Here is a 13185-nt window from a genome sequence, read left to right on the forward strand (position 1 = left end):
GCTGCGAGCCCCGCTCCGCTCCCCTCCGCGGGCACCGGCACCGGGGCGGCCACCGGGAATCCCGCCTTCGTCCGGGGAAGGGAGAGAAGGGAAGAATGGAAAAAAAAAAAAAAAGAAGAAGAAAAACAAACCACACCAAACCAGGAAGAAACGCCAAAACAAAACAAAATGGAGAATAAATAGGTGGGGGGTGGGGGGAGGAAAGGGAAAATAAAAGAAAATTAAGGAGAGAGACGGAGGGAGCGGAGCAGCCGGGAGCCCGGGGCACCGGGAATGGGGATGGGAATGGGGATGGGAATAGCGATGGGAACGGGAATAGTGATGGGAATGGGAATAGTGATGGGAATGGGATCGGGATGGGAATGGGGGGGGCACCACGCGGTGCGGCTGCTCGCGGGATATCCCACCCCCCCTCCTTCTCCGCCCCGATGTTATTTTTAATAAAAATAGGTATTTTTGCAGAAAGCGGTGCTTGCGGCAGAGCTTCGGCGCTGGGCGAAATGTGGGAGCGGCCGCCACACCCTCCCCCCCAAAATTTCACGGGGTTCTCGCAGCCCCCCATTGCGGGGTGTGCCCCCAGCTGCAGGGACGGGGGGATTATTGGGGGGAAAAAAAAAACGGGAAAAAACCAAGGGTAGCTGCGATTTCTTGTGGAAAACGCTGGGAAAACAGACCCGCCCGCAGCAGCGCGCCGGAGAGGGAAAAATAATAATAATAACAATAACAATAATAATTAGAAAAACGCGTATGTTAGATTGTAAGGGAGCTGCTTTTTTTTTCTCTTTTTGTTGTTGTTTTCGGAGGGTGTTTTGCAGCTGCCGTACAAGATGGCTCCCGGCCGGGAGAAGGGGAGGAGGAGGAGGAGGAGGAGGAGGAGGAGGAAGGGCTGGAGTCGCAGGGAGGGGGCCCGTCCCCCCCGCCCCGCCCGAGCCTGCTTTTTCTATTTTTTATTAGCATTTCCCTGATTTATGACATGCCAACCCCCCGGCCCGGGGACAGCGGCGGGGAGGTCCGGGCGTGAAGGCATTAAACATTTATAAAATATGCTTTTAAAGCCACATAAAAGCGATCAAACCATTAATATTTTTTTCCCCCCTCACCCCCAATTCCCCCGGTTTTTTTGGGGGGTTTTTTTTTTGGTTTTCTAAAGGAGACTGGGAAAAGAAGCGCCCTCCCCTTGGAGGCAGCGGGGTTTGAGCCCTCGCCTCTGACGCAGTTTTGCTCTTAAATATAAATAAAAACATAAATATATATATTATTGTTACTTATTATTATTATTTTCGCGTTAAACCAGGGCCTCGAGCAGCGTGAGAGCTTTTCGACAAACTCGATTTGGCCCTGGAACGTTTAAAAATAAGCAGATTTTCGGGGCAGTTTCTCCTCTTTTCTGGCCGATGTCCCGGTGGGCGCCTCGAAACTCCTGTCCGAGACGCTTTATTATTATTACTTTTAATTTATACCGGATTAAAATAGATTTTTCCCCCTCCTCCCCCTTTGCGTTATAAAAGCCGATTTTTGTTTAATTAAGTAAAGAAGCGGGGAAGATTTGGGGGTTTGGCAGTGGGGTGTCCCCCCTCACTTCTCCCCGAGGAATGCTCTGTGCTGCGCGAAGTGAAAAACGCATTAAAAATAGGGGGGGAAAGGGAAAAAAATTGAAAAAAAGAAATTAAAAAAAAAAAAAAAGAAAAAGGAAAGAAAAGTAAAAGTTGGTGTGGCAGCGCTGGGGGGCCCGCCCCGCTCACAATCCAGAGGGGGGAGTGTGTGTCTCCTCCTCCAGCGTCCCTTTTCACCCTATTTTTGAATTTTTTGGGGAGGCGGGGCCCACAGGGAGGGCAGCGGAGCCTCCCCCGCTCCCCCCCGGCCCTGAAAGGCCGCTTTGTCCGCGGCGGGGCCGTGGGAGAGGGCCCGGCGGCACTTCCCCCTCAGGCCTGCCCGGGCGGGATGAAGGATTTAACCCGCGCAGATAATGAAGGGGGTCGCGGGGCGCTCCCCCCTCACGGCCCCGCTCGGAGCGGGGGACCCGCGGCCGCTCCCCGCCAACCGCCCGCCCGCGCCGGGCGGCAGCGCGGGGGCAGCCTGGAAACAGCAGCGGGAGCGCCGGGGGCGGGGCGAGCGGGGAGCCTGGAAACTGCCGCCTGTTTACCCGCCGCTGAGTGACAGCGCGGCCGGCCAATGGAGAGGCGCAGAGCGGCCGCGGGCCCGCCCCCGCCGCGCCGAGAACAATGCGTGTTTCATAGCCCCGCCGCCGCCGTTTTTCCCTCCCCCACCCCCCCTAATTTTTTTTTTTTTCCCCTCTCTTTTTTTTTTTTTTCCTTTTTTTTTTTTTTCTCCTCTTCCCTTAAGCGCCGCCGAGCCGCGCGCGCGGGGCCGGCCCGGGAAGGGGGGGGCGGCGGGCCCCCGCCGCTCCATGGCGCGGCCGCCACCGCGTCGCTCCCGCGCTGCTGCCCCTGAGGAGCGGAGCGGAGCAGCGGAGGAGCCGGGCGGCGGGCAGGGCGGCGAGCCGGCACCCCCCGCCCCAGCCCCGCACCGCCGCCATGCCCCGCGACCAGGCGGCCTGACCGCGCCGAGGTAGGACCCGCGCCCGGATCCGCACCCCGACCCCGGGGCGGCGGTCCCGTCTCCCTCCACCCCCCCGAACCCCCCTCTTCCGCCGCATCCCTCCCGCTTTTTGCCCCTTTTTAGCCGTTTTCCTCTTTATTGGTTACTTTCCAGCCGGGATCCGGCCGCTCCCGCAGCCCCCGGGGTGAGGCTCGCCCCGAGCAGCCACGCAGGCAGGGTTTAATTAATTCTAAAATCCACTCGAAAATAATTTTTTAAAAACCCCGACAAAGCAAAGCAGTGAGATTTTTTGGGGGTATAATTTTGCATTTCTCCCCTCTTTCTTTCCTTTTTTCCTTTGTTTTGTTTTGTTTTGTTTTTTAATCATCCCTCCCCCGCGCTGGAGCGCCCGCCCGGGAGCCGGGACGGGCGGCGGGGCCGGAGCGGCGGCTCCCGGGGCTCCGGGAGCGCCTGGAGAGCGTTTGAGGGAGAGAACCTCCACCTTATCCCCGCAGTGTTTATTACTTCTCGCTATCCCGGTACAAAATACCGCTGGCGAGTGGAGCCTTTCATCAGGCTGCGAGTACAAATATAGTTTTATATATATGGTGGGGTTGGGTTTTTTTTGGGGTTATTTTTTTTCGCTGTGCCGGGAAATGATAATACGGGTTTTGTTTTCCCGAGTGAAAGCGGCGCGGCGAAAAGGAAAAATAAAAAAGCCCAGCCCAAACAACAAGCCCAGTCGGTAGTTTGGAGCCGTGGGAATGAGCTTCAAAAGAAGCGAGAAACGGGGCTGCGGAGAGATGCCGCCGCCGGAGCCCGCAGCGGGGGAGAAATAAAGAAAAGGGGGGAAAAATAAAAAAAAAATAAAGAAGTAGAAAAAAAAAAGGGGGGAGAAAAAAAGAAAGGAAAAGAAGAAATATTTGAGTAGGTGGTTCGGGTTTTATTTTTGGTTGTTATTTTGGGATTTGTGTGTTTGTTTTCCGGGGCGAAGTGCGGAGCCGCGTCCCCGCTGGTCGGAGCCGGGCTGCGGGCGGGCGCTGCCCGGGGCTGCGGCCGTGACAAATGTAACTCTTGGGGAAAAAAAGTTTAAATTCTTCAAATACTATTTTTAAATACTTAGTTGTTTTTGGTTGGTTGTTTTTTTTTTTTTGTCCTTGCCTTTTGCCACAAGTTTTCCTTAGATTTGGGGGGGGCGGGAAGGCGGTGGCGGGCATCGACAGCGATCCGGGAGACTCCGTGAAGCCGGCGAGTGGATGATGGATGGCCGAGATTTCGGGCCCCCCCGCTCGGTGCACGGCCCCCCTCCGCTGCTCTCCGGGCTGGCCATGGAGAGCCACCGCCTGGGAGCCACCGGCCGCCTGGCCCCCGCCGCCGGGCCCATGGCTGCCGGGCTCCCCGCCGCCCTCCAGCCCGGAAAATTCCTCGCATCGGGCATCAGCCTCCACTCCCACCCGGGTAAGGCTTTTTTTTTGTCCCTGCCTTTTGCCACAAGTTTTCCTTAGATTTTTTTTTTTTCCTCCCCGCTTCTTCCCCGCTCTCTGCCCTCCACTCCGGCAAGGTGCGGGTGGGTTTGGGGGTATTTTTGGGGGTGGCTGTGTTTTTTTGTTTTTTTTTTTTTTTTTTTGTTTTTTTTTTTTTTTTTTTTGTCCCTGCCTTTTGCCACAAGTTTTCCTTAGATTTTTTTTTCCCTCCCCGCTTCTTCCCCGCTCTCTACCCTCCACTCCGACAAGGTGCGGGTGGGTTTGGGGGTATTTTTGGGGGTGGCTGTGAGCAGGGGGGTATCGAGCCGTGTCGTCTCACCGCACCTCCCCCTTCTTTTCTCCCTTGCAGGCAGCGCCGAGACCGCCGCGCCGGGGCTGGCTCCCTGCACCGCGCCATGGGACGCTTGGACGCCTTATTTTTGAAAACCATCTGATTTTTTGGGGGAGGAGGAGGAGGAGAAGGGGGGGTGGGCTCCGCGGAACCCCCGCGCCTTCCCTCCCTCCCTTCCCTCCGCGGTCGCGGGATCGGGTTTTAACCCCCCTCCCCAAAAATATAAACGTCGTCGTGATAATTATGTATTTATGCGCTCGCAGCTTTTTCGCGTGTTTTTGCCCAAGTATTTTCTGCTTCGCGTGGTTTTGATTCGGCGAAAAAAAAAATATAGGGGGATGGGGAAGAAGTGCGAAAACAAATAGGGTGATGGTGGAAAAATAAGGGAATTGAGTAAAAAATAGGGGAATACGGGGAAAAAATCGCGTCTATCCGATAGAAGTCCTCCCTTCCAGCGTGCGGTTTTGTTGGCACTGAGGAAAATCCCCGCCGCGGCGGCTGCGGAATAAATCCGGGGAATAAATCCGATTTTCGGGAAAGCGGGGAGAGGCGCAGACCGGGTTGCGGAGGGACGGGACTGCACTGCCCGCTGCTGCCCTTCCCGGACAGCCAAAAAACCCATCCCTGGGCTGGGAAAAAGGGGTAAAATGGGGCTCTTTTGGTGATTTCTTGCCCGGTGCAGCCCGAGACCGCTGAGGTCCCGCTGCCCCTGGGCAGCGCTGCCGGCATCGCTGGTTTTGATGTTTTTTTTTTTTCTTTTTTTTCTTTTTTTTTTTTCCTCGCTCCGAAATTCTTAATTTTTGAAACCCTTGAACAAAGCTTCCATGCAGTGTGCAGTGACTGCTCCCTCCTTGAATTTTTTCCCCCTTCTCGACGCACTTCATCCTCGGGCAGCCCCACGGCTGCACATCCATTAAAAAAAAAAAAAAAAAGCAGACGCTGAAATATGAAATATACGCAGTTTATTTTTCCCCCCACTGTTAGCTTTTTATTTATTTGTTTAAATTGCTTTTGTTTTTTTGGAGGCTTTTCATTTTTTTCCCCTTTTCCGAGTTCCCTTTCCCAGCGGCTCGCGGAGTCCGGCGCTGCCGCACTCTCCTGCCCACGGTCCTGTAGGAGGACACAAGGGATTTCTGACCGTTTGATTTCCCTCTCTGGCTCTATTTTTAATTTTTTTTTCCCGCTTTCTTTCCCCTGGGCGTGGAGAGGTGACTCGGAGTTTACTTTAGGCGTTGGGAGGGTGACAGGTTTTGCAATAATAAACCTGCTTTTCTCCCAGCCGCCCGGGATGAATGACTTTGAAATTTGCAAACCTGATTGCCAACATCTGCAGAGAAGGAAGCAGCCTGAATCGAGGGAAAAAGATTTATTAGTTTTAGACTAGGTGGCAGTGCCAATTTCCCAGGTGCTAAGAGGAGAGGTGTAAAGCGAACGGGGCTGTGAAGCCAAGCACATGGGCAAACGCCTTATATTTTCCTTCCCTTTTGTCTTTTTTTTTTCCCCCCTTCCTTTTTTTCCCCCCTGGTTATTTTTTCCCCCTCTCCTCCACCTCTTACTGTAGCAGAATATGATCTTTGCAAAAATTCATCTGGACAATCTCAAGCCAAACTGAGTGTGGGTTCTTGGTATTTTAAAAATTATTATTATTTTTTATTGGGTAAAACTGAGTGTGGGTTCTTGGTATTTTAAAAATTATTATTATTTTTTATTGGGAAATTTTTTCTTTCTTTTTTTTTTCCCCCCAGTTTTATTTCTCCTCCCAAAGTTTTCTTTTCTGAAATCCAGGCAGGTCAGGAGAGAGGCACAGAGCTCTGGCCTCTCCAAGCTGACCGAGCTCCGGTGATGCCGTCTGGGAGCTTTCCTACCACACTGGGAGAAAGCCTCAGATCTGGGTCCCCTCACAGAGGGAGTGGGGTGTGTGATACCTCCAGTTCTTTCTTACTGTGTTCTTATTTTATTTTTTAAATTATTTTTATTTTCCTTTTCCTGTGAGTTGTTTGAAATCCCCTGTCCCTGCACCTCAGTGGTGCCCGGTCTGCCCGTCCGCTCCCCCGGCACGATCCTCGCAAAGCTCGGCTTTGCCACGGCAATTCCCAGTCAGGCTAAACTCCATTAAAAAGATCTGTACAATTAACAGCCGAAACTCCCATTAAACCACAGCAGCGGGATAGGCAGGGATATTTTTTTGTTGTTGCTGTTTTTTTACGGCTTTAACAATATCGCCTGAAATGATGATTGCTTCCTGCTACCGAGGGGCCCTTTGTAGGTTTGCGTTCGCAGTGCTGTTGGGTGTGTGGTTTTGGTGCTTCTTTTTTTTTTGTTGTTGTTGTGTTTTTTTGGGGGTTTGTTTTGTTTTTGGGAGGGGTGGAACGCAAAGGCTTGTGCAAGGGGTTAAGAAAAGTGGGCAGGAGGCGAAGCCTTTAAATAGAGCCAGTTCAAACCGATCCTTAAATACCGCCGGGCTGAAGAAAGAGACTCTTGAATCCGTCCCAGCGTCCTCCGAAAATAAATACGCCCCTGTAAAAATAGCACGATTGGCCATATTTGAGAATCCAGTTATGGCCGGCACCGACTCCTTGTTTTTCCCGTACCTTCTGCTCGTTCCGGCAGCCGGGCTCTGCCCCAGCGCCAAAGTGCGGGCGCCTGGGCTGTGTCCGCTGACCCCTGGACCCTCGGCTCCTCTCGGGGGGATTTCTGCTCCGTGGCAGTGATTTCGGCTCCACGGCCCGCTGCCGTGCGGGCGGGGGGGACACAGGGACAGAAGCCCCTTTGTTGGAAGCGCAGGGAGGGAGGAGTGAGCTGGAGGCCAAGGCGGGAGCTGAGCCGGGGATGCCGTTCCCTGTCCCCCCTGTACTCCTGGGCATCGCCATCGCCCCATCCCTGAGCGGGAGAAGCAGGGGGTGCTCCCCTGATGTGCCTTAAAGAGGGATAGCGGAGGAAAGGGACTGTTTGCAATGGAATTTCATGCCTGGAGCTTGCTGGAAGGCTTAAAAAAAGGCAGCAATCGATGGAATGAGGCAGCCGAGTCCATTAAAGCAAGGGCTTGCTCTGCTCTGCAGCAGCTCAAAATATGGAGGTTTATGGTTTTGCTCCTTCCCTATGCCACTGTTTTTGGGTCCTGGTCTCGGCTCCATCCCGGAGGAGCGTGTTGTTCTTGGCAGGCTCTGTGTTTTGGGGACGGTGGAAAAGGCTCCCTCAGACGCGATTGCGAAGGGCTGCTCTGGGACCGTGTCCCTGCCAGGCAGCAGCGGGGCTGTGTGTGAGCAAGGATCACCCGTATCCAAGGAATGACCCTCCGAGTTTAAAATAGTAATCATAGGAATTAATAAAAATGTGATTTTTGCTCTGTGCTCTGGTATCCTTTCTTGGTTGGGGGGCTGCAGGAACAGATCTGTTTTTGTATAAAAGGATGCTCAGCCTCTTCCATTAAAATATGCTTCAGAAACAGTTTTCAGTGCTCTGGAAAAGGGACACACCACAATGAGCAGGGCTGACTAAATCCAGCTCCAAAGCAGTGGCTGGACAGAAAGCGGGCAGACAGAGGAGAGAGATTTTGTTTTCCCTTCTTTCCTACTTCACATTAGCAAGTGCATTCAAATGCAGGGATTTAAGGCAGATTGGAGACTGTCCTTGCTTCCAGACCTGCTGTGCCCGGGGAGAAGTTTTCCAGACAGCTGGGCCAGGTAGGAGAATAGGAAAAGAAATAAAAATACCCTTCCATCCCCCAGGACAGCGTTGCTGTGCCAGCAAAATCCCGCTGTAGCCATCCTTATAATGGCAAAATGGTGCTTCTGCTGAGCCCGCAGATTTTGCAGGAGGCCTTGCTGTCGGCAATGCCAGTGGAAGCACAATTCACTCATCAAGCTGCATCCATGCTAAACTTGCTTTGCTGATAGAGAGACCGGGATAGCATGGATTGGGCACTGGAGTGATCCGTGCCCTGCTCCTCCGCGTTTCTCGGAGCACGACGGCTCCCGGACCAGCGGCGGGATTTTGCCCCTGGTTCGGCACAGCTCTTTTTGGTTCAGTTTTGATGCTGCAAGGGAAATACCATCGGTGTTTAATGGCCCTTGAAATCGTGGTTCCCCCTCCCTGCCTGTCCAGGGGGTGGTGCAGGGGGCTCCGTGGGGCAGGGGCTCCGCAACACCGGGAGGAATGCGGACAGCCTGGGAGGATGCCTCCCCTCCCTTGGGGCCCTGGTGAAACGAGATGCTTTTTGAGACATGTTTTCCTTTTTTTCGGGCAGAGCAGGGAGCGTCCCTGTCCCAGCGGGGCTCGGGGAGGTGGTGCTGGGCAGTGATGTTGTGCTGGTCCCGTCACACTCTGCTCTTCACACCCGGCATCCCCGGGGGTGGAGGAAGTGCTCGGCCATGGAGTGATGTCCCTGCAGCTCCCTCGGGCTGACGGCCAACTCGTAGGCTGTGAGGAAGGCAGGAGCAGTGCCTGGGCTGAAATGGTGGTGGATTTGTGCGTTTTTGGGAGTCTCCCGCCCTGAGCTGCTGTGTTTCTCTGATGTCCCAGTGATTTCTCCCAAGGTTCTGGTGGGCTGTGGGGTTGCATTTCCATCCTTCAGGAGCAGTGGGAGGGACTGTCCAGCCTGTGCTGCATGCTCCGTTGAAGTGCCCATTCCAAGCAGTGGTAGCTGGTAGGGATGTTGGACTTGGAATGTGAACAAGAGCCCAAGGGCCAATGTGGTGATGTAAACTTGCTCGGAGCAAGGTCCTGCGGGATCCTCTGCAGTGTGAGGGTTTCCAACACCTTCCCAGGTGAATGGGCAGGAGTCCCTGCCTCTGGTAACACAAGGCTGGTAAAGGTGTCATTTTATTAGTGTGGTTTCTAGCAGCCTTTCTGCCACTTGGAGCAAGCCTTGCCTCCTACCCAGTACAGTCTCCTTGGTAGGGTTGGAAAACCACGGGTCCCATCCCTGACTGATGGTGTGCCAGGGAAAATCTGATCTAGAGGAAGAGCCGGCACTAGAAATCCTAGCTGGGGGTGGCACGGGGCACTGGGCAGGTCCTCGGTGTTGGGGACAAGATCCTGCTCTTTCCCAGCAGAACAGCTGTTGGAGAAATGGAAATCGCTGGGAATTAATCTCACTGCCGACGTGGTTAGCAGAGCAGGGCTTTCGTAAGGGAAATTTTAGATCTCCTTCCTAGGATAACCCAGGGTAAAGCTGAAATTAGTTTGTAATTATATAGTAAATAACCCCCCATCTTGTCATTTCACCATCTTCTGATGAATATGGAAATGAACATTGTTAATGGGAATTAACGTCATTATGGCAGCCTTCCAGGTGAGCGCCTTGCGGTTCGGCCGCGGCTGCGACCGGCGCGAGGGTGTCGGATCACCTCCCCGAGCTGGGGTTAGCGCCCGACGAGTCCCAACAAGGCCCCGTGTGTTTTCACCCTGTACTAAACTGGTCCAGTTAAAGCTCCAGGCAGGAGGTGGTGCAGGGAATCGGGGCCAGCCTGGCATGTGCTGACACGAAAGCTGCCGTGCCGGGATGAGGAGATGTTGGTCTGGGTTAGGTAACGCGATCCGGCATCGCCTGCTTGAGGTGCCGAGGACAAGGGAGTGCTTTGTTCAGCCTCGATGCTGAAACGGAGAGCACGCTGTGCCCTGGACTACCTGAAAATGCAGGCAGGATGGAGGAGCTAAAGGCAGCCTGCCCGTTGGAGCCGGGGCGAGGGAGCAGTGCTGTGTCCAGCTGCACAGCCTCTCGCTGGCTTTTCCAGCTGGGGATTCTCTTTGAAAACCAAAGTTTGGGAGGGGACTGCTCCGGTGTGGCTGCCTCACCCTCGCCACTACGATTTGGCGCTTTCCTTCTCCCCGTGTTTCCTCCCATCCCTGTGTTTCTGGCCGGCTTCTCTCCGGGATGCCGCAGCTGGATGTCTGCAAGGCATCGCCACGCACCCTCCAACGCCGTCCTTCTCTGCTGTTAAATTGCTTTGCTTATTGTTCTCTTCTCCCCAGCTCTTAAACACCAGGGGGACCTCAGCCACGCAGCCCCTTTAGCTCCGTGCCCGTGGGCGCTGGCTGGGGGACGCGCGGCAGGAGCCCCCGATGCGGCAGCGCCGCGGCAGTGACAGTTGGGCTCGCTCCCCACGCCGCCAGGATCAGCTGCTGGCTGCACAATATGCTCCCGTTTTCCTCTCCAGCTGTTGCTGCTGACGGTTATGGGAAGCGAAAGGTAGTTGAGAGTTTGGCAGCGCTAAATCGGGGAAGTGATGGGCAGAAAGGAGGGGCCGGGGTGGGGGGGCTCAGTGTGTCTGAGGCTGGGTTTTGTTTAAATCCAGCCAGATTGAAATAGTGGCAAAAGGATTGAAGTGACCTTGGGAATAAATTTTATTGCTGGCGTAGCAGTGGCCAAAGAGCCATTTTGAGGGAGCTGGATGCAGGCAGGCAAGCCAAACATGGTGGGCTTGGAGCAAGGGAAGGAGCAATATTCAGGAGGGATTATGTCTTGTTAGAGGAATAACAGGAATTTTAAGGCACTCAGCCCTGTCTCTCTGGAGCTGTATCCCTGACAACTTCTGCAGAGGTTGCTCCTGCTTCTCCCTCCATCCATCTTATCCTGACGCATCCCTGCCAGCAAAGAGCCCTTTTACCTTCAGTAGTTGGATGTATAGCCCCTAATTCCCTTCATGCTCCCATCCCTTCTCAGCAGAATTCCCCGTGACTTGAACATGCTTTTAACACATTTCATTTAATTGCTTTTAATTTAAAAAAAATGTTTAAAATATTAACGGTAGTGGCCATTATGCTGGGGAGGAAGGGTTTTGGAGGGATTGGGCTGTGTGCTGCTCACAGGCAGTGAGTGTGTGGATGCAACAGCTCCCGTGTTATCGCCAGGCAGTGTGTGTCATCCTGGTGTTTGTGTCCTGGTCTGCTGGGCGTGGGGACATCCCACATGCCGTGTCACACACAAGCCAGGTGGGTAATGCTCCAGCGAGTGGAGATCCGGGCGGGTGAGTAAAGAAGGGTGCAGGCACCTTGCCGGGTGGAAACCCCGGCGCCGCTCGGACGGGCAGGGCACGCTGTGCCAGGCTCCTGGAGTGTGCAGCCTGCCGGGGTTTCCCTTTGCAATCCCGGCGCTGCAGCAGGGCTTTCTCCCTAATGAGATTAGTGACACAAAGCAGTAATTCTTCTGTTACTTTTAATGGATGTTCGGGGTTTGTGTGGGATCGGAAATTCCTACTTTCATCAGATGAGCCCTCTCTGTGACTATTTTGTGGACAGATCTTCCTTTCCTCAGCTTCAAGGCTGACAGTCGTATTGGCACAAGTGTTTCAGGGTTTCCCCTCCTGTCCCCTGGACATGATGGATTTTATCTTAGTCCTGATTTGAGTCTCACCATCACCCCAAGCTGCTTTCATTTGTGGAGGACACAAAAGTTTGGTGGCCTTCTTTGGACACACCAAACACAGCTGGGAGGAGGGAGAAGTGCAAAAGTCACTCTTGAACCATTTTTGCAGGTACTCTGTGGTCTCCCTAGTTGACATGTGCAAGCACATACATGTCTCTGTATGTACATATATAGGGCACCCATGTAGTGCCTCACCTGATGGAGGGCTGGCTGTCCCCGCCCGGTGTCATCGGGGCCAGCTTGGCAATTTGTCAATTGCCCAAGAGCTTCACTTCAATCTGAATACAGATTTGCATAATTCATCAGGAATTAAACCACACTGCCATAATATTTGCCCATGTGTTTATCTCCCACTATCAGCAGTGGGGAGGTGTGGGGTTCTGGATGTTTGCTGGCTGCAGATACACCTTTGCTTCATGGTTCATTGCTTTTTTGGTGCAGAAGAGATGGCATGGGCTGATGTTCAAGGGAGTGTGGGAAGGGCAGGAGCGTCTGGAAGGAAAAAAGGCTGAGTGTGGGGTCAAGAGGAGAGGCTTGGCAGAGGCTGAGCTTTTGAGCCTGATTTCCTAAGGAAAAGATTGTTATGAGATTGTGATCTGTGTGTGGATCCCTTTCTTCCATCCCCAGATGCCTGCAGCCCATCGGTCCCTGCAGATGCTGTTTAAGTCAGTCCTGGGCTTTGGGACAGGGATGCATTCACTCCTGTGGCACACAGATCAGCACATGCTGATCTGGGAGCATCCATCTTCACCATGCTATGCTGTATCCAAGGGGAATCATGAAGCCAGAGCTGACAAATTTGTTTGGGTCATTGGCAATGTCCTTGCTGCAGCCTGGGCTGTTTCTTGGAGCTGATCCCGTCTTGCTGCTGTCCCCTGTGTTGAGCCCAGTGACTGCTGAACACACAGGCAGTGATAATGTGGTGCCCAGGTGTGATCGTGGGGCTGTGCCTCAGTTTTGCCTTGCAGTGCCACCCCCTTTGCAAAGCAGCCCGAGAGGTGCTGAGCCGCAGCAGCCGCTTTGCAGACAAGAGGGTTTAAAATAAACGGCGGAGGCTGCGTCTCCCGGGCTTTGAGTCATCCCGGCTCGTGCTGACTGCGCCTGGCAGGAGCCTGGGAGGCAAAACAAACCCACATCCAGCTGCCACCTCCCTGCCAGATGTTCGTGGTGGGGTGGCTGGTTGGGTTTCGGTGGTGGATCCACCAGTGGAGCAGATGGAGCTGCTGCGGGGAGATGCCACCTCTCTGGTGGCCGTGGTGAAACCCTGGTGGAACTGGTGGCCTGGGGCAGTCCCCAGCTTGGGGACTTGTATTTGGGCCATGGGGAGGAAGGGGTAAGATGAGCAGCACTGGTCTGGCACTGGGTTTACAGGATGAGGGGTGCTGAGGCTCCTTCCAACGCTCCTGGCCTTGGGCATGGTGGGGCCATTCTGGCTGTGAGCTGTCACTGTGCTGGACAGGAGGGCA

The 13185-nt window shown here is 54.0% G+C and overlaps 1 protein-coding gene across 5 annotated transcripts in view; it reads left to right on the forward strand.

Annotated features, from left to right (window-relative positions):
* Positions 1-3731: 3731 nt before the first annotated feature.
* Positions 3732-13185, forward strand: part of TNRC18 (trinucleotide repeat containing 18) — a 56021-nt gene continuing 46567 nt past the window's right edge. For 4 of the 5 annotated variants that reach the window (XM_039732621.1, XM_039732624.1, XM_039732623.1 and 1 more), the window contains exon 1: positions 3732-3996. In XM_039732621.1, coding sequence (XP_039588555.1) covers positions 3795-3996 — 202 coding nt within the window. In that variant the 5' untranslated portion in view covers positions 3732-3794. The remainder of the gene's footprint in view (positions 3997-13185) is intronic. The other variant, XM_039732619.1, reaches the window with a different exon arrangement.

Source organism: Passer montanus, unplaced genomic scaffold (genome assembly GCF_014805655.1).
Source record: "Passer montanus isolate IOZ18808 unplaced genomic scaffold, ASM1480565v1 scaffold8, whole genome shotgun sequence".
Classification (NCBI taxonomy): Eukaryota; Metazoa; Chordata; class Aves; order Passeriformes; family Passeridae; genus Passer; species Passer montanus.